At 52.1% G+C, this 25,785-nt stretch overlaps 2 protein-coding genes and 1 non-coding gene across 5 annotated transcripts; 2 read left to right on the top strand and 1 right to left on the bottom strand.

Annotated features, from left to right (window-relative positions):
- The first annotated feature begins 206 nt into the window (after positions 1-206).
- On the top strand, positions 207-4,606 carry EMP3 (epithelial membrane protein 3 (MAM blood group)). 2 transcript variants are annotated; one of them, XM_068992890.1, is made up of 5 exons: positions 207-285; positions 1,568-1,734; positions 1,951-2,053; positions 3,119-3,259; positions 4,380-4,606. In XM_068992890.1, the coding sequence occupies exons 2-5, from the start codon at positions 1,657-1,659 to the stop codon at positions 4,547-4,549; spliced, it is 492 nt and encodes a 163-aa protein (XP_068848991.1). In that variant the 5' UTR covers positions 207-285; positions 1,568-1,656; the 3' UTR covers positions 4,550-4,606. The 2 variants fall into 2 exon arrangements, with proteins under 2 accessions (XP_068848991.1, XP_068848990.1); XM_068992889.1 differs by lacking the exon at positions 207-285 and adding an exon at positions 543-604.
- A 1,813-nt stretch (positions 4,607-6,419) lies between these two features.
- TMEM143 (transmembrane protein 143) lies at positions 6,420-25,333 on the bottom strand. 2 transcript variants are annotated; one of them, XM_068992622.1, is made up of 8 exons: positions 25,314-25,333; positions 24,724-24,964; positions 22,842-22,946; positions 16,236-16,430; positions 14,572-14,699; positions 13,353-13,632; positions 8,090-8,279; positions 6,420-7,460 (listed from the first exon to the last, which is right to left on the bottom strand). In XM_068992622.1, the coding sequence occupies exons 2-8, from the start codon at positions 24,940-24,942 to the stop codon at positions 7,201-7,203; spliced, it is 1,377 nt and encodes a 458-aa protein (XP_068848723.1). In that variant the 5' UTR covers positions 24,943-24,964; positions 25,314-25,333; the 3' UTR covers positions 6,420-7,200. The 2 variants fall into 2 exon arrangements, with proteins under 2 accessions (XP_068848723.1, XP_068848724.1); XM_068992623.1 differs by lacking the exon at positions 25,314-25,333 and having other exon boundaries at positions 6,420-7,457; positions 24,724-24,960.
- On the top strand, positions 17,916-17,988 carry TRNAG-CCC (transfer RNA glycine (anticodon CCC)). Its single transcript has one exon. It is a non-coding gene; the product is annotated as a tRNA-Gly (tRNA).
- Positions 25,334-25,785: the final 452 nt, after the last annotated feature.

A 25,785-nucleotide genomic window follows, 5' to 3' on the forward strand; every position in this document is an offset into this window, starting at 1 on the left:
CACCCATCCCCCTGAGGATCCAGTCCTAAGCTCCATCAGGGAAAGCAGATGTCGGTTCCTGGGACAAGTCCAGGAGCAGAGGCCTGAGAATCAGATCCTCCCACCCGATATGCCTGCCCCACCTAAGGGCCCCAGCTCTGTTTCCTTTCCTCCAAGGACGTGTCATCTCCACCGCAGGACGGGGAGCCCCAGAAGATGCCTGTTGGGGCAGTGGGTGGGGGCCCAGAAAAGGAGGAACGCGAGTGCCTGGTCCCTCCCTCTGGCTGCCGACCTCAGCTGGGCGCGGTGGGTATAAAAGGGTCAGTATATATTGAGAAGACCAGAGAAAGAGAAACCAGGAGAATGAGGAGAGAGGGAGGAGGATCGAGGTACAGACGGTGAGGACAGGAGAGAGAGACAAGCGGCAGAAGGCAAGAAAGAGAGAGAGAGGGAAAGAGAGGGTTCCGGAATTGGAGGGAAGAAAGAGAGAGAGAGCCAGAAAGGGAGGGAGGGAGAAAGGCGGTGAGAGGCGGGGGCCTCGAGAGGGTGGAAGGAGGGAAGAGAAGGGCGGGGCACGGAGGCCCGATCAAGGGACCGGACTCAAATCTGACTTCTGCCGCTCTCGGTAAGTTTTCAATCCGTTATTCAGCCTGTGATTTCTTTCTTTACTTGGGTGCGCAGCAGTTTGGAAAGGAGACCCCCACCCTCACCCCCTTGCCAGATTGGGTGAAGCTTGGAAATCCTTGTAATTTAAGAAGTGAACTCTTGGCACTTGGGGTGGAGACTTGGAAAGAGGTGGGGCCCGACGGATTTTAGGGTTCCCAGCAGAACCCCCCCCACCCAAAAACTTCCTGCGGTTTTACTCTATGGCTGTCCACTCCCCCCGGAAGACCCTGAGGTCAGGGCTTCTCATGAGAACAACCGAAGTCTGGAGACACTCCAGCCACCACCCGCCACCACCCCCTGCCGCCCTCTCTGGACACTGAAGGGTCATGAGGGCTGGCTCCTTCTTTTCAGGCCCTCTCCCACCCCCAGCATGGATCTTGTCCATTTTCCCTACAAGGTGTCCAGTGCACACTAGTCTGGCGGCAGGGCAGGGTGGGGTGGGGACCTCGCGGGCATAGACAGGGGCTGGGGTTTCCCTGGTGCTTGGAGGCATGCGGCGGGGGGGAGGGGGGGGGTGAGATGAGTCACCGACCGGATGACTCACCGGGTCCCCCTTCCTCCCTCTACCCCAAGAGAGGAGTGGGGTGAGTCAAGATTGTCCATCTCTGGGGGCAGCCCCCAGCTTCTGATCTATCTGAACAGGCAGCAATAGGAATTTTTCACATCCTTGCCCATATGTCCCCAGGGACAGGGCTCTGCAGAGATGGGAGCCAGATTGCTAGTCCTACTCATTCCTGGACCCAAGTCTATCACTGGCCCCCTCCAGGCCCTGGGAAATTCATGAGTCCGGGCCACCAACTCCCTCCTTTACAACCAGGCATCTAGCTCCCAGCCTCCTCCTCCCTCAGACCAGAAGTTGGGGGCTCCTAGCCCCCTTTTCCATTAGACTTGGGAGTCTGGACTCAGCCCCTTTCCTCACCAGGATTCAGGCATCTCACCTGCCCCTGTGCCAACAACCTCTTGAAGTGACCGTCGTCTCCTGACGTCCCGCCCCAGACTTCCAACACAGCCATGTCACTCCTCCTGCTGGTGGTCTCTGCCCTCCACATCCTCATTCTCATTCTGCTTTTCGTGGCCACTTTGGACAAGGTAAGCCAACTTGGAGGACAGGGGCCTCCTGTCCCTCTGGCCCCGCCCCCTCGCCCTAGCACTCCCTCATGAGCTCTGCCTTCACCCTACCCTTTCCCCTGATGAGCCCCCACCCTACACTTTCCTATTAAATCCATGCTTTCCCATGGCACCTTGCCCTTTTCCCAACCCTGCCTAACCTCCCTGACTTTGCCCTTGTTCCTCTACCCATCCCAGTCCTGGTGGACTCTCCCCGGCAAGGAGTCCCTGAATCTCTGGAATGACTGCGAATGGAACAGTGACAACAAAACATGGGACTGCAGTAGCGTCAGTGAGAATGGTGAGGCCTGAGGGGCACTGGAGATGGGTCTGCAGAAGGGAGGGATAACCCCAAGTCTCCTCCAGGGACCAAGGATTGGGAACCCCCCAAGGTTTGAGTGGGCGGGTTATGGGTCCCCATGCTGAGTGACTGAGGCTGACGTATGATGACCCACCTTTCTGAACGGCAGGGGGAAGTATGCTCGTGTTCTAGAGTGAAGTGAAAGTCGCTCAGTCGTGTCTGACTCTTTGCAACCCCATGGACTATATAGTCCGTGGAATTCTCCAGGCCATAATACTGGAGTGGGTAGCCTTTCCCTTCTCCAGGGGATCTTCCCAACCCAGGGATTGAACCCAGGTCTCCTGCACTGCAGGCAGATTATTTGCCTGCTGAGGTTAAAAACCCGACTCCCGATGATTTAGGAGTAGAGGCCACATGCTATAGGTTTAAGGAATGGGGGGAAAGCTTCCAAGATTCTGAGAAGACAAGATCATGTTCCCAAAGTCCTAGAGGCAAGACAGGTGTTCTGAATGGATGGCTGGGCCCACGCTATTCAAGTTCCAGTGGGGTGGACCACGTTGAGATTCTAAAGAGGTGAGACTGAATCCTTGCAAGGTTCAAAATAAATGGGGTCAGATGCATCTGAGTTCTAAAGGGGCAGAGCTGCATCCGCTAAAATTTCTAAGTCAAAGAAGGTGGAAGATTAAATGCTTTTTCTGTAAGAGCAAAGGAAGAATTTCTGCTCTAACAATTCGATACCATGTCATACTGGAGGTAGCCAATGCAATAAGGCAGGAAAAAGAAATTAAAGGTATAAAAGATGGGAAAAGAAGAAGTAAAACTGTCTCAATTTCCAGTGAGCATGTTCATATACAAAATCCTAAAGAATCTGCAAATGGCTTCTAGAATTCCTAAGGGAATTTAGGAAAGTTACAGGGATCAAAGTTGATATAAGTGATAACTACTGAGTATATGAGGTTGAACGACTCTGAATGAAAGAACGGTTGGTGGGCGCAGTGATGAGCAAGCAGGTGGAGCTGGAACTCTGGACCTGCTGTAACTTCCTCCTCTGTCTCCTTATTGCAGGCTGGCTGAAGGCAGTACAAGTCCTCATGGTGCTTTCGCTCATCCTCTGCTGTCTGTCCTTCATCCTGTTCATGTTCCAGCTCTACACCATGCGGCGAGGAGGGCTATTCTATGCCACTGGCTTCTGCCAGCTTTGCACCAGTGAGCACGGTTCCCCAGGGAACTGAAAGGAAGGGAGGAGGCCTGTGAGGATGGGGGGAGGGTGGGGGGAAGAATGGACACCTAGTGAAAGAAAACAATTCTCAACAACACAAAGACCACCTGAGGTTCTGCCTTTGGCTACCTCTCTGCCCCAGGGACTTAAGGAACTTGTAGTTTTCAGTGTCTCAGTGGTGGTTTGTGGTGTGGGTCTCTGAGTCATGGGGCAACTGGTACTTAGAGCTTCAAGGAGCCAGGGCTGGGGAAGGGGTTGTGGACGGATAATCTAGATCCCAGGAACAGAGGGAGGCTAGCAGGGATAGGTAGCTAATTAATAACACCAGGCTGCTACTGCTGCTGCTAAGTCACTTCAGTCATGTCTGACTCTGTGAGACCCCATAGACAGCAGCCCAGGCTCCCCCGTCCCTGGGATTCTCCAGGCAAGAACACTGGAGTGGGTTGCTACTTCCGTCTCCAATGCGTGAAAGTGAAGTCGCTCAGTCGTGTCCGACTCTTAGTGACCGCATGGACTTTAGCCTACCAGGCTCCTCCATCCATGGGATTTTTCCAGGCAAGAGTACTGGAGTGGGGTGCCATTGCTTTCTCCAAATAACACCAGGAGAGAACTCTAAATCATAATAGTAGTGGTCTTATAATGTCAACCAGTTGCTTTTTTTTTTGTGGACCGACCTTGTATCAGACACTTCAGGGACTTTTATGTACTTTTCATTTTTTATGAATTCAGGTGCAAAGAGCAAAGTTAATCATAGTTATCATTTGGGGGAGCATTACGTTTCTAGGTTTCCTCTTGTTCTACTGATTTACTACCTGTGTGCTTGGCTTGTGTAAAGTCACTCAAAAATATTCCTTGAATGGATGGATGGATGAGTAGGTATTATCGTCCCATGTAATGGATGAGTAACGGAGGCCCAAAAAGATCCACTGAATTGCCCAAGTCCAGTCTGCAGCAGCCTCCAAGGCGCGGCGCTAGAGGAGTGAACTACAACTCCCAGTAGGCAGTGATGCACTCGCCCTCAGGCGGTTTCTTTGCCCCGTGGCTTGTTGGGAAATGCGGTCCCGTTATGCGAGTCCAGGGTGACGTTTGGTTCCCGTCTCCCCTCAGGCGTGGCGGTGTTTACCGGGGCGCTGATCTACGCCATTCATGCCGAAGAGATCCTGGCGGCCCGCCCGTCGGGTGGCAGCTTTGGTTACTGCTTCGCCCTGGCCTGGGTGGCGTTCCCCCTCGCCCTGGCCAGCGGCATCATCTACATCCACTTACGGAAGCGGGAGTGAGGGTGGCGCCTCCCCTTGGTTCCCCAGCCGACTCCCGGCCCCTCCATCTCACCCCCAAAACCCCACCCCGCCTCCTTTTCTATTTGAAACAGAAAATAAAACTGTTTAACCGCCGAGTCGCCTTTGACTCCTTCCTTCCTCCTCCCGGGACCCTGGGTGCTCACGCCTGATCGTTCCTGAATTGGGACAGCCCCCATTACCAGCAGTTCAGCCTTCAGAACATCGAACTCATCCCCTTCTTATCTGGGACACAGGAGCCCGCGGTCCTGGCGGCCCTTCCCCTTCCACAGACCGGAGGACCCCAGCCCTCCGGGTGCAAGACTCAGGATTCTTCCCAGCCTAGATATTCAAGTACTTCTAGATAAGAACCAGGCGTCTGGGTTTCCAGCCCTCCCTCCTTGGCCAAGGGGTCTCTCTCTCTCAACCAGGCAGGATGTGTGTCTTGTTCTAGGTTACTGAGACCTGAGACCCTTTACTGCAGTGCAGTAATGCCTGCACCTGGCCAATTGGTCTCCTCCAGTTACAAAATGTAAAGAAGCTATGAGGAACTAAAAATAACTGCGTGCATGCGCATTTGGGGCAAATTCTGGACAATAAGATACAAACAGACCAAAAAGCCCAGCTGCCACTTCCGAACGAAGAGCCAGGAACAAAAGCAGGGCACTACACACATACACCAGCAAGGGGGTGGGCAAACCACCTAAGCGCCCCTCCACCCCACCCCTGAAAACACCCATAACCCTCACCCCATAGAAGCGACCAGCTCACCTCTCCTTAAGGGAAGTCGTTCTCCCTCCCTTCCCGCTATAGCAGGAGCCCCAGTAAAGCCTTGCCTGAACTCCTTGTCTGGCCTCTTTTATCAATTTCAATTGATTAAGAAGGCCAAGAACCCTCACTGGTCTAACAGTGGCCTTTTTTTTTTCTCCCTAGGACACTTCCTCTGGGAGGATACTTTTCCATTTCCCTCTTGAAACCCAGCCCCTCTTCTTCCCCCATCCTCTGCAAATGTTGCCTCTAGTCCACATGACACCTTAGTACAAACTAGATGAGATGCCTCCTCCCTCCCCTTCTCCAGGCTCAACCTCACATCAGGACGCTTGTGAGAAGGGGAGAGGCCGGGTTTTAGACCAACCCACCCCTAGGCCGTGTGTCTTTGTGCAGTGAACAATCCGCTTTGTGCAGTGAACAATCCAGTGTTTTAGGGAGTCAGGTCCTCCCTAAGATCCTCTTCTGTGACGCAGCCTATTTCAGCAACAACCCCAGTGTCTCTCCAGAACTACAGCTTTCTTTGCCAGTGTGTGCATGCTCGTAGCTCAGGTGTATACGTTACGACTCTGTGACCCCATGGACTGTAACCCGCCAGGCTCCTCTGCCCATGGAATTCTCCAGGCAAGAATACTGGGGTGGGTAGCCATTCCCTTTCTCCAGATCTTCCCGACCCAGGGATCAAACCCAGGTCTCCTGCATTGCAGGCAGATTCTTTATGGTCTGAGTCACCAGGGAAGCTGGAAAAGTGAAAGTCACTCAGGCGTGTCTGACTCTTTTCGACCCCCATTGTACAGCCCATGAAATTCTCCAGGCTAGAATACTGGAGTGGGTAGCCTTTCCCTTCTCCAGGGGATCTTCCCAACCCAGGGATCAAACCCAGGTCTTCCACACGGCAGGCGGATTCTTTACCAGCTGAGTCACAAAGGAAGCCCTAGGGAAGCTGAGGACCCACCCAAATGCATTCCCCCAAGACCCAGAGTGTCTTCTTTTCAGGATTCCGAAACCTTCCTTCTTTTCAACCCCTGCAGCTCTCTGACTCATCCAGATTTATGAAACATGATTTATTCCTTTGGGAGAAAGGACAGGGGAGAAATTGATAGACCAATAAATATTGCACAGGGCACTGGTGGAGGCAAGATCCAGGCAGAGGTAGTTTCTGTAGAAAGGGTGAGGGGCCTGGGCAGCGAAGGCACCTGAGTTTTGTTGTTGGGGCCTGAGTGGAAGTGAGCCTTGGTTTCTGGTTCCTCCTGGCCCACAGCTTTCTGCGGGGCACAAAGCTCCCGACCCCTTCAGCCTGGACAAGCTGATGGGCAGTTGACCAAATGGCCTGCCTTATAAGTAGCGGCAATTGATAGAAAGAACAGGTCTCCTTCAGAAATTCTGATTGGTTGCTTCTCTGCAGGGACAACTGGCTGCCCAAGGTTGGTAGTGCCCGGCAGCTGTCTCACTGGCAGTTTGCCAGAGGAGCGGACTAAAAGGTTCTCATTGGCTGCAGGCTGGAGCTCCGCCTCGGTGAACATGATGGGCATTTTGCCCGGTACGGGCTAAACAGACAGTGATATATGGCCTCCGGAGGGCACAGTTTAACAACTGGGCCTGGTGGTGTGTAGCGTTGCACGGCTGGGATTGGCTGGCCCTCCCTCCTCAGCCAAACTATGTTTAGAAGTTTATGATGAAGGGAGTAAGAGATGGACCAGAAGCAAAGCCAAAAAGCTTTGATTGGCTGTTCATCGGAAGAGGGGCGCCTGGCAACGGAGGGCTGCCTCAGTGGGCGGTTTTGTTTAAGAAAACAGCATAACGGAAGTGGTAGCGAGAAATTGGAAGTTGGGGAGTGGCGAAGCATCTTAGCCATGATTGACAGCTTGTCAAGGAGGAGGCGGCGCTTAGTTCCCAACCAGGTTACTGGGTTGGGCTGCACCGAGAGGTTTCTCTAAGGAGTTGTCTTCGCTAGGTGCGGACCTGGGGGAAGAGATAGTAGCCAACAGGTCTAGTTTGGGGAGGCCCGGGGGCGGGTACATCCCGACGGTGGGGGCCAGGGCTTGCAGGTGGGCCAGGGCCCTCTTTCCGTTGAAGGCCACGTCACAGCCTGACTGGGCTAGAAGCCAGTTCTCCACCTCTGACTGGAGCCACTGGGAGGTCTCTGCTGGGGGAGAGGCAGGTGTTGTGAGGTCAGACCAACCTGAAGGACTAAGAGTGGGCAGCGGGGAGGGTGCAGGCCAAGGAATAAGAGGGGTCTGGGTTTGGCAGAAGCCTAGCGGAGTGGGACAGAACCTAGGAGGCTCAACGTTGGGGCTCTCATCTGGGGACCAGCCAGGGACTCTTGTTCAGGGAGGAGCCACCTGGGCTCTCTAGTAAGGGAGTATATGGGTTGGTATATAGAAAGCAGCGGACGGGGAGCCGGGAGAATACCACGACAGGAGTCTGATCCAAGACTCCTATCGAGGTTGAGGTTGAGGTCATCCCAGGAGCAGGCCCACCGAGACGGAAACTGGGTCAGGGGTCCCGACTGTTGAATCCGGTTCACCAGCGCGAGCCGGGCTTGGGCGGCGGGCATCGTGGGGATGGAGTCTCACTGGGGCAAGGCCATCTGGGACTAAGGGGACTCTCGACTCCGTAGTGGCAGGGTGGAGTTTGTTCCAGGTAGGGTCACATCTGCGCCCAGCAATTAGGAAGGGGCGGGGCCTATGGGGAAAAGGGCCGCAAGAGACCGGGCGGGACCTAGCAAGAGAGGGGCTGCAAAGGGGTGGGGCCTCCTGGCCCCTGCGGGCCTACCTTCCGGCGGGCCCTTTGCCCCACCGGGCCGCCGGGCCAGGAAGCTGTGCGCAAGCAGCGCCTCTTTGGTGTGCTCGTCCTGTGCGCGCAGGACCAGGGCGCTGAGCAGCTCTGCGTTGTTGGACGTGCTGCGGTAGTAGAGCATGTGCGCCAGCTCCAGCGCCTGCGCGCTGCGCCGATGACCGAACATCTGCACGCAGGACAAAATCCGGGAGGGGCGGGGCCTGCTGGGACTCCACGCCCCGCCCATACACACACCCCACCCAATCACATACGCACCCATATACAACCCCACCCATACGCACACCCCTAGGTCATTCAGGCTGGTACGGCCCTTCCCAAGGGCTCCCGGGACCTCCTCGTCCCTCTCCGGCTCAGGTATTTTTACGCTTAATACACACGCTCTCGCCCCAGTGCCTAGGAGGCCGCTGCCCGGGTTGCTTATCTGAGCCACGTCACAGTGGATGTGTTCGAGGATTCACAGACAAGAGTTTTAGCCTGGGCACTTTTCATTACAATTTTTTTTTGAAGTCCTTATCATCTAGACACACACTGAAGTATTTCCAGATGATGTGTAGAATTTGCTTCAAAATAATCCAATGGTGGTGGGCAGGGGAGGGAGTGTCTTTAGGTGAAACCTGATTTTACTAATTGTTGACGCTGGGTGCTGACAACAGAGGAGCTTATCATACTATTCCATCTGTGCATTTGTTTGAAATAATTTTTTGAAAGGTCTTAAATATTGTAAAGAGCAGTGTTGCTGTTTAGTTGTTAAGTCCTGTCCGACTCTTTGTGACCCCCTGCCAGGCTCCTCTGTCCGTGGGATTTCCCAGGCAAGAATACTGGAGTGGGTTGCCATTTCCTTCTCCAGGGGATCTTCCCAACCCAGGGACTGAACCCAAGTCCCCTGCATTGGCAGGTGGATTCTTTACTGCTGAGCCACGAGGGAAGCCGGACGACAAATACTTGAGCCATTTCCGGAAAGAAGGGAGGGAGAGGCGGGTCTGGGGCCCAACTGTCTACTGGCTACCCCTTCCCCACCCTCCATCCCTCCTGCCTGGACCCCTTTCCTCATTCCTGTTGTCCCTGAAGAGGGAGATGAGAGCCCACCAGTGCCCTCTGGGACTCGAACTCAGATTCATCCACCCAAATTTGTCCTTTCATCCACCAAGTGAGTTCGGGGCTGCTGGGTCCTGCGGCCTGCAGGCCTGGATGCCAGTCCTATCTCTGCCCCTCCAGCTGTGAGGCTGTGGCCAAGACCTAAGTCTTCGGGTAGCCCTCTCTGTGAGCCAAGGCAAATGACAGAAGGGGCACCAGAAGTTAATAAAACATGCCACAGAAGCTGGCCGGTCACAAGTACTTAAAGATTAGTTACTGAAGTATCTTCTGCCCAAAGAGTGTTGCCCACCCTACGTGGAGACCTACGGTGAAATGCCTCTGAAATGAACACAGCCCTGGAAAATCACTGAAATGGCCTGCACGGTCCCAATGACACGCTCTGTGTGAACTGCACTCTCTTCTTACAAGGCCAGCACAGTCAGTTTATGTCCCTGCATTGGAACGAATCGCCAATTTCTTTGGTTGGAGGCAAGATGCAGGAATTGGATGCATTCACAACTGTTATGAAAAATACATTGGGTTGTGTGCCTGTTTCTGCCAGGCTTATGGAGTGGAATTCTTGCAGGTTAAGTGAGCAGGTCATGCCATTCCGAGGCAGACACGTGAGGCCAGACCTCTCCCTGGAGAGGGCTCACCACTGGCAAGCTAAATATCCCTCCAACACTTGCCAAGGCCCACGCTGAGCAGTGTCTCTCCTTACCCAACTCCTCAGTCCCTCCTTCCTCCTCCCCTGGGGTCCGTATCTGGGGTGGCCCCACCATCTACACCATCACAGATCAGACCCCTGGCACCATCCTGCCCCCTCCTTCCCAGCCTGTCACTCTCTGGCCCCATCCTCCTGCCTTGACTCTCTCTGCCCTGTCCCCTCCCATCCAACCCACCTAATGCATCACCCAGCCTCCTCCCGGGTCTGTCTCCCCTACTCCCTTCTCTGCAAAGCCCCAGAGTTGAGCCTGCCCCTCCCCTGCTCACACTCTCACATAGCCCCCTAATGCCTTCAGAGACTCCAAACTCTGTGGCCTGGCCCCAGGGATTTCTCCCACTCAATATCCTGCTCCTCTCCCATGAATGCAGCCCATATTAAATGAGCCCAGTCTACCCTGACAGTTGCCCTGAGCGCACCCTGCTCTCGTGGGCTTCTGGGCCTTGGGACAGGCCAAGTGGCTTCCAGTCTTTTCTTGAAAAACACTCACTGTCTTATCGTCAAGGTTCAGGATAGACATCACTTTTCACAGACAAGCAGCTGCATCCCTGGGTCCCTACAGGGCCCACTGCTGCCTCAGTCAGGCATGTGGCTGTCTGTCCATGGGCCCCACGCCTCTCCCCGCCAGGGCAGGACCAGCCCTGAGGCATCTCTGGGCTGCCAGCTCAACAACCCTTCTCAGGCTGCCCCGCAGGCCTCCCCAGGGAACCAGGACATGTCAGGAGCCCCTTCAGCCCAGGAAGTCTGGGAGGGCTTTCTGGAGCCTCTGAGATGACGGTGAGGAGGGGTTGGTCAGCCTAGCAAAAGGATGCATGCGTGCATGCTAAGTCGCTTCAGTCGTGTCCGACTCTTTGCGACCCCATGAACTGTACCCACCAGGCTCCTTTGTCCATGGGGATTCTCCAGGCAAGAATACTGGAGTGGGCCGCGGTGGCCTCCTCCAGGGGAGAGTATGTTTCAGAAGGAACAGCACATGCAAAGGGAGAGAAGGGGAGAGAAGTAGCAGTGGGGGGAGCCACAAGTATATTTTGGTGGAGCTGAAACTGAGAATTGTGTCAGATGAGGCCGAGGAAGCCCCACCTCTGATGCCAGGTTGTGAGCAAGGGAGGAGCAGGGCAGCTCAGTGGCCATCGGGGATGGGCTGGAGGGGATCACTGGGTGGGGGAAGGCTAGGAAGAGGATCTGAGCTGGAGCCGAGCCAGAGGACAGGAGGTGGGCACAGAGAGCCTGGGGAGCAGAGCGCCATGGGGGCAGGAAGGATGGGCTGAGGACTGACAGGTTGGGGGGCAGGGGCAGGGTAATTTCCAGGGGTCTAGACAGTGATCTGGGGACAACGGGGCTGTTCACAGATGGAGAACCAGGAGGAGGAGCAGGCAGGAGAGACACTGTCCTCCACCTGGCTGTTCCAGACTTGAGTGCGGAGCTCCTGGATCTAGGAGGTGCGGGGGAGCGGCTTGTGGAAACCATGGAAGTGGATGAGCTCTCTGGGCGAGAGGTAGGAAGAGGGCCGTGTATCCTGCTGTAAAATCAGCCTCCCAGGTGTCTGATCAGAAGGGGAGATACGGAGCTGGGGAGGAGAAGGGGGTTTCAGGGGAAGATGGATGCTCTGTGGGCAGCTGGACAGAGGCCAGGGAGGCCTGCATTTAAGGCACAGAGGGAGTCCCTGGTAGTCTAGAAATTAGGATTTGGCGCCTTTGGTGCCATGGCCTGGGTTCAGTCCGTGGGTTGGAGAACAGAGATCCAACAAGCCAAATAAATACAGAATGAACTTAAGGAGGCTCAGCCTGGGGCATGGAAAAATGTCTAAAAGGGATCAGTAAATGAACAGGTGAACTGGGCTTCAAACTGAGTGTCAGAGCCCAAGAGACTCAAGAGTTCTCCATCCCCAAGGGCCACTGCGAGGTGGGACAATGGTCCTCCCTCAGCTGAAAATGTGCATGTCCTCCCCAGAGCAGCTCAACACCCTCTTCCCCCTGCCCCTCCGCCCGTCTGTGGTTGCCACATTCCCTCTCTGCTTACAGCCCTTCCGTGGCTCCCCTCTGCCCTGAGGACGAAGCCCAGAGCCCCTGCCTTGGCATTCAAGGCCCTCGCCACCCCTCTGGGGCCTTGCTTCTCCATCCTGCAGGCCAGATTCCATCCCTATGAGATTCCCCAGGCTATGCTCACCGTGCCCCTTCTCCAGCAGGCTCAATCCCCGCCTTTCAGAGCTTCCCTCAAATGACACCCGACCCCTGGTCCTCGGCAGGAAATGCTCCCTGCTTAGCCAGCGCAGCCTGGTTATTATCTGTGGGATTTATTACCAGGCTTCCTAAGAGCCCGTTGGGATGGCTGAAAACAGCTTGAAAATCAATGAACCAGCAAGTAAATGATCAGGTACAATGGACAACTCGCGCCAGTTCGCACTCTTGGGGCCGGTGCCAACCCCGGGGAGACTCAGAAAAAGGCAGCCGCCTCAAGGCAGAGCTCGAGGTTCAGCAAGCAAAGCACAAGTTGGATTCCAGCCCCTATCTGTCCCTTCGGCCGTGAACCCTTGGGTGAGGAACGACCTGCACAACTGGATGGGGCAGCCCTGCGCTCACATGTAGCAGAATCAGGAAAGGCGCTTGCTCACAACACAGGCCCTGGTCCCCGAGTTTGGGGGTGGGCAAGCCCAGACTCGGGGGACAAGAGCCCAGCCAGTAATAATAAAAATCAAGGTGATGGTGAACTCTCATATAACACCTTCTGGACTGTGGGCCAGACTCTCTTTTCCATGTTCAGCGTATTAATGCATTTAATCACCACAGCAAGCCACTGTCATCTCTGCCTTTGAGATGCACAGAGAGGTTTAAGCAGCTTGTTCAAGGTTACATAGCTTAGGACTTCCCTGGCACTCCAGCGGTTAAGACTCCGCACTTCCACTGCAGGGAGCATGGGTTCAATCCTTGCCTGGGGAACGGAGATCCCACATGCCATGGATCTCTCTCTCTCTCTCTCTCTCTCTCTCTCACACACACACACACACACACACACACATACCCCAAAGCTAAAAGAATAGGCCACACAGCTAGAAGACGGTACAACTGGATTCAAACCCAGGCAGTCTTGTTCTAAAACACACCCTTCACATCACCAAGTGCCCAGTGAGTGGCTGTGAACGCTTGTGTCACACTAGCCGTGGGCCAGCCCTGCACCCAGCGCTCATTACAGAGTCACTCATCTCTTCCTCACAGCAGCCCTCCTAGGAGGGTCTAGCTATTTATTAAGCCCATTTTCCAGATGAGAAAACTGAGGCTCAGGGAGACTGAGAAACCCTACCAAGGTTGTGTTGAGTGAATAAGGAAGGGAAAGAAAGCCCAACCCAAAGCAGGAATAATCCACAAAAAAAGAGAAACAAACTGACAGGGTGGCCTGACCTTCTAGCTGACCATCAAAGGGCAGGCTTGGTGGGGGGTCACGTACCTTGGCGGCCCGCAGGCCCATGAAAGCAGCGAAGAGCAGCAGCAACAGGGAGGTGGCCATCTTGAGGTCAGAGAGCACCACCATGCCCACGTTGACGAAGAACACTACACCCGAGACAACCAGTGTGACGTTGAGGATGGCACGCTGCAGGGTGGACGTGCGCACCTTCAGCTCAGGCAGCAGCTGCTCCAGGCCCTCCAATGGCGTATCCTTGAAGCTCTTCAGCACTAAGTGCCCATTCTTCGTTCGGGCTGCTAGTATCACCCGCTTAAAGTATCTCCTGATGGCCAGAGATGGAGGGGCGAGGACAGTCAGAACAGCCCCCAGGAGTCCCCCTCCAACCCTAGGACATTCTCTCTGGCTCTGAAGTCACACCATCAGTTTAAAAGCTACTTAAAAATGGTGGTAGGAAAGTCAGATGGAAGCTAAGTGTCCAACTAGAGGGGATCACTAACATGATGCAATCCCCTATTATTGGACACATAGGTTGCTTCTGATTTTATGGACTTGATAAATGAGAGCTGAATAAAAATTCTTTAGTTAAGGTTCAAACCCAAATTCTATATATATTTCAGGGTATCTGCTAGGTGCCAAGGAGTGCTATTTAGTTCTGGAGAGACAACAAAATGAGTCAGTCACTGCCTTTGTGGAGCTTATAGTCCAGCATGAGAGACAGATAATTAAAATAATTAATCAGACAGTCTGCAAGTATAAATATCTCCTTGGAATAGATTCCTGGAAGTGGAATTACTGGTTTAAGGGATATGACAGGCTTTTTGTCTTTGGTTTTTGTCTTTGAATTCGTAACCATATTTGATAGTCTGATTTCCAGACAGACTGGGTGACTGACAGGCCCTCTGGCCAACTATGAGATGATATGGCTCCCCTAACAATACCTGTATTTAACTATGTGTTAAAAACATAATGTTCTTCAGAAACCTGATGGTACCACTTTTTCAGAATGTGGCCTTCCCTCTCTGAGCCTCAGTTTTCCTCATTTGGAGAATGGAGAGAAATGTCCCTAGCCCTTCTCTTCCCCTAAGAATTACAGTTCTTATTTCTCCTTGGGAAGAAGAGGCAGTATTTCATTGACCCTTTCTCCTTTCTTGACTTCCCACCCAGGTCCCAGACACCCAAATCCAGACACTGACCTGTCGGTCCCCTCTCGACTCTAACCTTGCTCCCTCTTGCTGCAGCTGGGGAACAGGGGCCGCCTCACCTCTCTGCAGGGGGCGATTTGAAGAAGAAACGCTTGGAGCCCACGCTGGACTTACGGGGCATCTTCCCAACTCGCTGGCCCAAGGCCCAGAAATGCATGTAGATATACTGGTCCAAATTTATTGTCACCTGCCAAAGGGAGGGAGAAGGAAGCAAAGCAGCTGAGCATAAGCCACGGTGTGAATGCAGGATACTAGAATTACATGCCTTACCCTCAGTGATCCTCTGCCTCCCCATCCACTGCCCAGACTCATCATCATCCAGTGTGCAGGCAGACAGCCATGTATGGTTGTTCATGTTGTACACTGCACAAGGACACACCATCCAAGATGGCACTGTCCACATCATAGTCATCTTTATGACCATATTTCCTAGCATCTATAATGTCACCGATTTTAAGGTACTCAATCATTTTATGAAGCAACTAAAAGGGAAAATATATTGTCAATTAAACTATGCAACAGGGGCTTCCCTGATAGCTCAGTTGGTAAAGAATCTGCCTGCAATGCAGGAGACCCCAGTTCGATTCCTGGGTTGGGAAGATCTGCTAGAGAAGGGATAGGCTACCCACTCCAGCATTCTTAGGCTTCCCTGGTGGTTCAGCTGGTAAAGAATCCGCCTGTACTGCGGGAGACCTGGGTTCAGTCCCTGGGTTGGGAAGATCCCCTGGAGAAGGAAAAGGGTACCCACTCCAGTACTGTGGCCTGGAGAATTCCATGGACTGTACAGTCCATGGGGTCGCAAAGAGTCGGACACAACTGAGTGACATTTCACTTTCACTTTTAAAACCATGCCACACTACTGCTTCTAAGGCACAATCCAATTTCAGAGACGAAATTGGTGAAGTCTGACTTTAGAAAAAAGCACATCTTAAAAATCACCAAAATGCGGTCATTTTAGTATTTTGATTATAATACTACAGTATTTAGTATTTTGATTATTAGTATTTTGTTGACTTTTTCTTTTGGCTGTGCCATGCGGCTTATAGGATCTTAGTTTCCCGACCAGGGATTGAACCCAGGCCCCAGCAGTCAAAGTGCTGAGTCCTCACCACTGAACCGCCAAAGAATTCCCATATTTTGTTGACTTAAAGGGTGAGTATTTTGTATTATTTATTATAGTCAGCCCTCCATAACTGCAGGTTTCACATCTGTTGATTCAACCAACTATAGGACTGAAAAAAATTTTAATTCCAGAAAGCAAAGCTGGAATCTTCTGTGTATCACCAACTCTTTTAAACAGCATTTACATTGTATTAGGTATTACAAATAATCAGAGATGACTTAAAGTATGCAGGAGGATATGCATAAGTTATATGCAAATACTATGCCATTCCATATAAGAGACTTCAGCATCTGAGGATTTCCATATCCTCAAAGGCACTGGAGCCAATCCCCGCCCCCCACACCAAAGGACAGCTCTCTTAATAGTCTGCAGGCAGATGGTTATAAGAGTCTCTAGTTCTAAGAAGACCTGTATCTTATGATGCTTTTCCAACAGATGGCAGTGAAGTTACCTGAGAAGAGGCACCTTTTTCTATTTCACCAAAGGTGCCACATGGGCTAGTGTTCAGGACTACAGCTCCCAGCAGCCTCTGCTTCCCAAAGGCTCCACCCCTGCCCAAGGTCTCCTGGGAGTTTGGGTTGTTAGCTGGAAGACAAGCACCTGGACCTCATCCTGAGGGTGATGGACCACCAGAGCGTAGGCCAGGGTGTCCTCCGTGAGTGGGGAGAAGTTGGCCTGGGCCAGCAGGGGCTCCAGGGCCTGAAGCACTTCCTTCTCATTGGACAGACGCTGAGGGTCTGTAAGTGAAGGCTGGTCAAGAGTCTCCCTGTCAGGGTTGATGGGGTCATACAAGGCCTGAGGAGAGAGTCAGAGAGAAGAAAAATGGACTAGGTCAGAACGTGAGGGATTGTAAGGATGTTCCTGGCCCCATATGTTAAATAATGGGTTACCCCAAGGCTGGATTTGGGGCCCTCTTCCTGTCTCTCCCCTCAAGCTCACTATAAGTTGCCTCACCATCCCCATGGCCTTAAACACCATCTCCATGTAGATAACTACCCAACTCACATCTCCAAACTGGCCCTCTCCTCTCAGTTCTAGACCTAATATCCATTTTCAGTTTGTGGGGATGTTTAGTAGTAGTAGAGTAGTACTTCCCCTTCCCCCACAGTAGTAAAGAAGGCGGCGGCTGTGGGGCTGCCCAGATAGACTCCATTCCCAGCCTCCTTTGAGGCTAGGTGTGGCCAGAATTCATCCACAGAATATGAGCAGAAGTAATAGATACTCCTTGCCCCTCCTGCACCTTCCACTCTTTCCTTGTTCTTGACAACTTAGAACGCTCTCCTGCCTACAACCGAGTTCTGAGCCCACCGAGATGAAGACGGGGCCCTGAGGGGATGGCAGAGCAACAACATGGAAGGAACCTGGGTCCTGGCATCATCTCATGAGGAACAGAACTGCTCCTCTTACCACCGTGGCCCACTTACCACAAGGCTGTTAAATGGGAGAGGAAGAATCCTCCACCTCCTTTAAGCCATTGCCTTGTAGGGTCTGCTTGTTACAACAGCTAAGTCTTTATAGGAACTAATATAAACTCTCTACCTGACATTTCTTTGGGATGTCATGGTTGCCTCAAATCCAGTATGCCAAGCCCATAAGATCACATCCTCCTATCCCCATCTTCCAGCAAAATAACCATCCTGGATGCCCCCTCCCGAAGTTGTTCCCCCCAACCTTCCCTGGCCTCTTCCCTGAGCATCAGATTCTCACAGGCAATTATGTCTTTGGCATCTCCAACTGGATGTCTAATGGTGTCTCAGATCTAACACGATCTAAGGAAAACGCTCCATTTCTTCCTCCTCCCCACCTCAGTCTTCTCCTTTCAGGAAATGGCTCTGTGATCCATTCAGATGCTCTGATCAGGAACCCTGGAGGCATCTTTGATTCCTTTCTTATCATCACCCCAATATCTGATCTTTAGCAAATTCAGCAGACTCTCCGAATCGTTCTGGACTCAATCTTCCTTTCCATCCCCACTGCTGCCTTCTCGTCCCAGCCACCATCGCCTCGCACCTAAACAGGTGCATCGGGTTTCCACTCTCCCACCATGTCCAAACCAGTCCCCACGTGGCTGTCACGAGGAGCTTATTGAGATTATAAACAGACGCTATCCCTCCAGCAGCTTCTCACAACATTTGGAATAAAATCCAAATTCTTTCTATGACCTTCAGTGTCCCCACAGAACTGGGTAATGCCTTGTCCATCTCATCTTATGCACCCATCACTGCCGCCCAAAATTGTTGACTGACTGAATGAATGAATGAAAAAAAAGAGCTAGGGACTTCCCTGGTGGTCTAGTGGTTAGGACTCTGTGCTCCCAATGCAGGCGGCCCAGGTTTGATCCCTGGTTGGGGAACTAGATTCCCACATGCCACAACTAAGAGTTTGCGTGTCACGACTAAAGACCCTGAGTGTTACAACAAAGATGGAAGATCCTGCATGCTGCAACTAAGACCCAGCAAAGCCAAATAAATATATATGTAAAAAAAATTTTTTTTAAAGAGCGAGCTTCCAGGTGGCTTGCCTATTTGTTCACAGAGAGATGGAGTTTCAGGGTGACATATAATGTGTCCCCGAATATCCAACCATCCCCAGAGGGAAGCACCCCTCCATAAAACCAGCCCCTAAACTCCACCCTCTGTGTGTCTGTCAGGAGAGGCAGCCTTAAGGAACAACACATCAAGGTCAGGGGAACCTTTCGTTAGTGGAAGGAAGGGAGGGGGCATTCCAAGTGGGAGGAATGGCCTGGGCAAAGGTTTGGAGACGGAAAGTCCAGGGTCTGCGAGACAACGGAGCCAGGTGTCTGGTGATGTAGTAGAGAATCGAGCCCAGCAAGTCCTCATGTGAACTAACTCCGAGGGCCAGCCTGTGCTGGCCCAGAACAGAACTGGGGCCCAGAACTAAGGCCAGTGTCCAAGTCCTTCCAGCCAGGCTGACAGAGCCGGTCCCATGGGCCATGCTCTCAAATTCACGGAATGACCTTGAGAAATGACTTTCCCGGGGCTGAGCTGCACTTTGAGAGTGAGGGAATCTCAGAGCTGGAGGAGAGAGAAGTGCATTCATCTAACATCCACTGCAAACCAGATTCTCTTCTGGGAACTTCGCATCCGCCCATGGCTTCCAGCCAGAAACCTGGATGTGGCGGGTGACCCCTGCTGTTCCCTTTCCTCACATGATATATTAATCACGATGATTCCACCTCCAAAACAGAGAGCCACTCCGCCAGGCTCTCTCCTCCCCACCAGCCCTGCCCAGTCCACACCACCATGGCCTTCTCCTGCCTGGATGAGTCAGCCGTCTCCAGGGCCCTTCCAAATGCCCTCGCCTCCCTCCTCTCAAGACCACTCTCAAGCTCGCTGTGTCCCAAAGCGGGTCCTGAAACTCCTCCCCAAACCTGCTCTCCCTCACCCTCATCTTCTCCATGTCAGAGAAGTGCATTCTTCCAGGAGCTCAGGCCCAAAGCCTCTGGTCATCCTGGACTCCTCTCTTTCTTCAACCCATCAGCAAATCCTGATGGCACCCATTCAAAACAGATCCAGGATTCGACCACTTCTCATCTCCTGGGCGGTCGTAACGGCTTCTGCACCAGTCTCCCGGCTCCCATCCTCACCCCCAAGTCTGTTCCCGGCAACCACTAGAGGGCGCCTATTGTAACAGAAGTCAGCTCGCGTCTGTTCGCTCAGAGCCTTTCCCTGGCTCTCACCTCACTCAGAGTCAAAGCCAAGGCTTCACTGTGTCCCATAGGGCCCTGAAGGATATGGCTGCGGGCCCCTCCACTCACTCCAGCTTTGCCCCTACACTCACTCACCTCTAGCCCCTCCTACACACCATGCACACTCCAGCCACTGGGCCTTTGCACTTGCCATTCTCACAGATCTCCACATGGCTCACTCTGGCCTCTTTCAGGCTCAAATGTCACCCCCTCAGTGAGGCTGCCCCTGACTGCCCCTCCTAAAACTGCAAAAAACACCTCTCCTTTCTTTTTCTCCTTAATTACGGTTACCAGATTTAGCCAAAAAATAAAATACAGGACACCAAGTTCAGTTGGATTTCCAGATCAACAATAAATAACTTTTCAGTTTAAGTATGTCCGGTGCGGTATTTGAGGATTGTATTTACATGGACATAATTATACTTTAAAAAGAAAAATTTCTCATAGCTTATCTGAAATTCAAATTTAACTGGGTTTAGAGGGTCAAAGAGTGTCCCCTAAAAATTCCTCTGGGAACCTCAGAATATGACCTCATTTGGAAAAAGGGTATAATCTGCAGGTATAATTAAGGTATCAAAGTGAGACCATACTGGATTAGGGTGGGCCCTAAATCCAATGAGAGTGTCCTTATGAGAGACAGAAAAGGACACACAGAGAAGAAAGTGATATGAAGATGAAGACAGAGATTAAAGTGATGTGTCCACAAGCCACGGACTGCTGGAAGCTTGGAGAAAAGCATAGGATTGGGCCCTTCCTCTGAGGCTCCAGAAGAAACTAACCCTGCCAGCACTTTGATTTTGGACTTCCAGTCTCCTGAACTCTCAAAGAGATCTCTTGTTTTAAGCCAGCCAATGGATGCTCATTTGCTATGGCAGAATTAGGAAATGAATAAGCTGGGCGTGCTGTACTTTATCTGGCACCTTCTCTGTGGTACTTAGCACTTCCTAACATACTTTACTTCTTTACCTTGTGGAGGGTCGGTCTCTCTCCCTGGCATGTGATGCCATGAGGCAGATACACAGGTGCACCACTGAGGCCAGGGGCCTGGAACCATTCCAGGACACAGTAGGTGCTCAGTAAACATGCACTGAGTGAATCCAATGAATGAATGCACAAGGGAAAGGAGGCCTAGAGAGAGGGCACCTGCCAAGGTCGCCCTCACTCCTAGTGAACGACAAAGCTGGCGTCTGAACTGGGGCTCTTCTTGTTCTTTGCCTGCTCCAAACTGCTTCCTCAAGGTTCTTAGGTCATCAGCAAATGTAATCCAGTGTGTCTCACTCACCTCTGATGCTTCTACCCACGCTCTCAGGGTCTCCGTTTAAAATCTGCTGCCCCAGGACTTCCCTGGTGGTTCAGTGGTTAAGAATCTGCCTTGCAATGCAGGGGATGTGGGTTTGATCCCTGGTTCAGAAACTAACCCATACGCCATAGAGCAACTAAGCCCATGAGACAAAACTAGAGTGCCTCAACGAAAGATCTCACGTGCCAGTTAAGACCCGATGCACCCAAACAAACAAACAAATAATAATAAAATAAAATATGCTGCCTCGGTGAGAATGTGTGTCTTTGCTGCATATTCTATGTTTCAATATAGTTAAATGTTTGAATAACTAAAAATAACTTTTTAAAGAAAAAGAATCCTGTCTCCAGAGGCCAGAGATGCCCCAGAGAAGAGCTTGGAGGCCAGCAGACAGGAGCACAAATCTTGGGACCTGCCTCATCTTGGGCTCAACAAGGCCCTCTTGGAGCTTCGGTTTCTTCTTCTGCCAATGGGGCTGCTGGCAGCTACTTGGTGCTGCAGGAAGTTGAGGATCCTGATGCAGAGGGGCCATAGCTGCTACTCATCAAAGCAAGGAGCGGACCTATGGGGGGCAGGGGCAGGAAAGGGTTAATTCAGCAGGCCTGAGTTGTCCAAACCTTGCACATTCCGAAGACCTGGCCCTTGAAGGGCTCCTGGGAAAGAATGTTGAAGCACTCATTCGCAGGGATCAGTTCATGTCCCTGGTGGTCATGCAAGGTGCACTGTCTAGATCCTCCCCGGACTGTTTCTCAGCCCAGTCTTCTTCCTTGACTTCCAGACTATGGGCACTGAGTCCATCTCTCTACCCAGCTGTCCAAGAGGCAGCTCAAATTTCTAAGTCTAAACTGAGCTCTCAGTCTTCCCTGCAGACCTGTCTCTGCTCTGCTTTCCACATCTCAGTAAGTGGCAGCTGTATCCTTCAGGAGGTGTGGGCATGAACTGCTGGAGGCCCCCCTGACTTCTTTCTCTCCTTCAAGGCCCCACCCACTCAGCCAAATGCTGATGCCTTCCAACCATTACCAGTGTCTGACCACTTTTCACCACATCCACTGCTATTACTCTTGTCTGAGCTGCCATTATCTCTTACCTGGACAAACATAATAGACTCTTGAATATATCTCCCTGCCTCTGATGGTCTGTTCCCTGCTGAGCAGCCAGAAGAATCCTATTAACACCGGAATCAGCTCATGACCCACCTCTGCTCTGAATCCTCCTGTGGCGGCTCCCAGCTCGCTTACATAAAAGCCACATCTCCAGCACAACCCACAAGGCCAGGCACAATTTCCCCTCACTCCCTCTCTGCTGTCACCTCCTGCCCTCTTTACCTCCAGCCAGTAGTTCCACTGCCATTCCCCCAACATTCCAGGCCCCCACACCTCAGGGCCTTTGCAATTGCTTTTCTCTTGAAAAAGAGAACGTTTTCTCAATGTTTTTTCTTGAAAAAGAGGACATTTCTACCTAAAATGTCCATCCCCAGACAGCCATTGAGCTCACTGCCTCAGTTCACTCAGATATTAGCTTATCTGTCACCTCCTCAGAGAAGCCTTCCTTGACCACCCTGTCCAAATCAGGCCCTTTTCTCATCGCTTTCTATCCCACCTTCAATGGCACTTACCACTCCTGGGTGTCATATTTTACATTTTTTGTTTTCAATTTGGCCACACTATGTGGTGAAGAGCCGACTCACTGGAAAAGACCCCGATGCTGGGAAAGATTGAGGGCAAGAGGAGAAGGGGGCAACAGAGGATGAGAAGGTTGGATGGCATCACCAACTCAATGGACATGAGTTTGAGCACGTTTGAGCATGTTTGAGCACTGGGGAGACAGTGAAGGACAGGGAAGCCTGGCATGCTGCAGTCCACGGGGTGGCAAAGAGTCAGACACAGACAAGTGACTGAACAACAACACGGAGTGTGGGATCTTAGTTCCTTGACTAGACATCGAACCCGCAGCTCCTGCATTGGAAGCTCAGAGTCTTAACCACTGGACCACCAGGCCAGTCCCTCATATTTATTCATTTATCATCTTCCCACCTGGAATATCAGCTCCAGAAGGGCATGGCTTCATCTGTTCTGTTCAGTGCTGCCTCCCTGATGCTTAGAGGAGGGCTGGACTCCAAGTAAGCACTCAGAGAATTTTTGCTGGATGAACAGATAAGCAAACAAGGACAACAGGGCCACAGGGTCCCGGTTCTCACCTGCAGCTGGGTCAGGACATGATGGTAGTGGAACAAGGTACAAAAGTCCACGTGGGCTGTGAACTCCTCCAAGGCCGCCTTCTCCGCAGGAGTGGAATGGAACTCCTATTACCTCGAGAAGCAAAACATCTCTTTAGGTCTCTCTCTCCTTCCTCATGGGGGGTAATTCTTTCCTGGGCAACCCAGACAGACAATCAGAGTTCTGAGCTCTTTAAAATTTTGTGGGTTTTTTTTTCGGGGGGGTGGGGAGGGGGAGAGGACTGATCAATTTCACTGAGAGAAACTGAGGTAGCCCTGAAGAGTGAAAAACAGATGGCTTAAAAAGCTAGGGTTTCAAGTTACCACTCTGATACTTACTGGCCAGCAGTCACACAATGCTTATTTGTGTGCCAGGAATTGTTTGCTGGCATGATCTCATCCTCCAGAGGACACAAGAAGGCTGATGGAATTATAATCCTCATTGTTCAGAGGGGACACCTAGGTTTAGGAAAGTCACTTGTTGAGGGCCACACTGTCCATAAAAGAGAAGCTGAGACTTGAGACCAGGCCTGGTCCAGAGTACACATATTAACCCACAGTTTTAGCATTCCTACCTCAGTGCCCTGGGTGAATGCTATCCCCTCTCTGAGTCTGTTTCCTTACTGGCAACAGAGGATCATACCCTCTTTCTGAAAAAACCGATAGTGACAATTTGATGTGATTACATGTGTCCATCTATCTAAATGTGTGTTTATGTGTGTGTATATATACTTCTGTAAATGGATAAAGTCATATACGGAACTATGGCCATACAGAGGCATTTCATACATACATATATGGAACTTAGGCCATACAGAGGCATTTCAGTTCAGTTCAGTCGCTCAGCTGTGTCCAACTCTGTGACCCCATGAACCAAAGCACACCAGGCCTCCCTGTCCATCACCAACTCCCAGAGTTTACCCAAACTCATGTCCATTGAGTTGGTGATGCCATCAAGTAATAATTATTAAATGAAAGAATGATGATAAAGAATAATCACAAGTATGATGGTGACAGTGGGGTAAGAACTTAATTAAGCTCTTAGGGTTGAGCAAGTATCTACTTGCCTCACCCTAATCCCCACCCTGCTCTACAGTCAGTACACTTTGGTTCAAATCTGAGTCACCAGTCATGACCTTGGATGAGTCACTGTCCTTCTCCTGCTTTAGTTATCTCCTTTGTAAAGTGGGAATGATGGTGGTACCTCTTACTGGGTTGTTCATTATTCAATAATACATGGAAAATGCTTAGCACAGTGCCATATAAGAGCTCAGTGTAATATAATTATTGCTTCGTTGGTACAATACTTATTATTAGGTAGTAGTCACTGTAATGATGAGGATGAAGATCATACCCATTTTGTAGAGGGTAAAACCACCCCCCCGTGTGAGTGCTTGTTCAAGCCCCCAGAACGAGCTAGAGTCTGGAATCCCTGCTTCATCTACATCTTGGCAGTCAGTCCCCAGCTTTCCAACTCACTCCTCGCTCACCTGGTCCTATAAAGGGCAAGTGAAGTGAAGTCACTCAAGTCGTGTCCGACTCTTTGCAACCCCATGGACTGTAGCCTACCAGGCTCCTCTGTCCATGGGATTTTCCAGGCAACAGTACTGGAGTGGATTGCCATTTCCTTCTCCAGGGGATCTTCCCGACCCAGGGATCGAACCCGGGTTTTCCGCATTGTAGACAGCCGCTTTACCGTCTGAGCCACCAGGGAAGTCACAAAAAGGTAAGTCGCATAATGGGTAAAGGAACTACAATTCCCAGGGGGCGCCGGGGCATTCTTCTATAGCTTGAAGGGCTGTACCGCCGCGAGGCCTGCCGGGATTCGTAGTCCCCAGGCTCTCGGACCCGGGACGGGCGGTACCTGTATCAGGAGGCGGAGCAGCTGCTCTTTGGAGAACGGGATGTGCCGTTCGCGGTACTGCTGGGCCCAGTCGCGGGGCTCCGTGGGGTTCCACATCTTGCGGTACTCCCCCATCTTGACCTCCAGCGATGACAGGGCCCGGGGGTGACCGAGAAACGAGGGCAACAGAGGCCATACTCGGACCCTGGATCCCCAGACCCCTCGGGTCACATGCAGCATGGCTAGACCCTTTCCCCGCAGCCTAAACGAGGGAAATGGGAAGAGGTCAAAAGTCATCTGGGGGAAAGGTGCCCCCTCCACCTCCGCGTCCCAACTTCCAGGGGCCCTTTCTACCCCAGGCAGCGGGGAAAGCCCATCCACCCGCCTCGTAGGCCCTCCTGTCCATCCCCTCCCACACTATTCAGTTGGCCTGAGTCCCAGGCAGGAGTTTTGGGGGAGCGTTTTGCAGGCCCAGAAGCCCTGTGGTGACACAATCTCTGCGGCGTCTAGGCGTCAGGTGAATCTTAAGAGTATAGGATATGCTCGGAAAGCTACATGAGTCTGCAGGGCCGCCCACCCCCGGCCATGCAATCTTTCACCCTTTCCCTCACCTTTAGGCAACGCTCGACTGTCATTGAGCCTCCTGCGCATGTGCAAAAAGGCGCCCTGGGCCTCCGAGTTTCGGCTTCAAGCCGTCGTAGGACGCATGCGCAATACCTGGGGTCTTAGAACGGAGTCCATTTTCTAACGCCCAGTCGCGACTACGCATGCGCAGTCTGCCTGGCTTGCTTCACGCGCTTTGCTTGGACTCGGCGCATGCGTTACAGAAGTATTTCCTTGTCCACAAGCTTCAAAGGGGAAGAGGCAGGGCGGGCGCGAGACTCCGGGGACTACTGGGACTTGGGCAGAGATTCCCGTGCGCAGCCCGCCAACGGCGGGCCGCCTAACGTCCGCTGAAGCCACGCCCCCTTTCGTGTCAACTCTAGAATAGGCGGGGGTATTGGGGCGGGGCTTCAGCGCAGCCAATCAGCTGTAGAGGAACGAAAAGGCGGGAAAAAGAGGAAGAAAAAGAAGGCTGAGGTG

Source organism: Capricornis sumatraensis, chromosome 20 (assembly GCF_032405125.1).
Source record: "Capricornis sumatraensis isolate serow.1 chromosome 20, serow.2, whole genome shotgun sequence".
NCBI classification, from domain to species: Eukaryota; Metazoa; Chordata; class Mammalia; order Artiodactyla; family Bovidae; genus Capricornis; species Capricornis sumatraensis.

Coding starts and splice junctions, on each gene's coding strand:
- EMP3 (XM_068992890.1), top strand. CDS start 1,657: ATGTCACTCCTCCTGCTGGTGGTCTCTGCCCTCCACATCCTCATTCTC. Junction 2,054..3,118: donor CAGTAGCGTCAGTGAGAATG/GTGAGGCCTGAG, acceptor TCCTTATTGCAG/GCTGGCTGAAGGCAGTACAA. Junction 3,260..4,379: donor CTTCTGCCAGCTTTGCACCA/GTGAGCACGGTT, acceptor GTCTCCCCTCAG/GCGTGGCGGTGTTTACCGGG.
- TMEM143 (XM_068992622.1), bottom strand. CDS start 24,942: ATGCTGCATGTGACCCGAGGGGTCTGGGGATCCAGGGTCCGAGTATGG. Junction 16,431..22,841: donor ATGTCCTGACCCAGCTGCAG/GTGAGAACCGGG, acceptor CTCTCTCCTCAG/GCCTTGTATGACCCCATCAA. Junction 8,280..13,352: donor TGGGCCTGCGGGCCGCCAAG/GTACGTGACCCC, acceptor TCCTGCGTGCAG/ATGTTCGGTCATCGGCGCAG.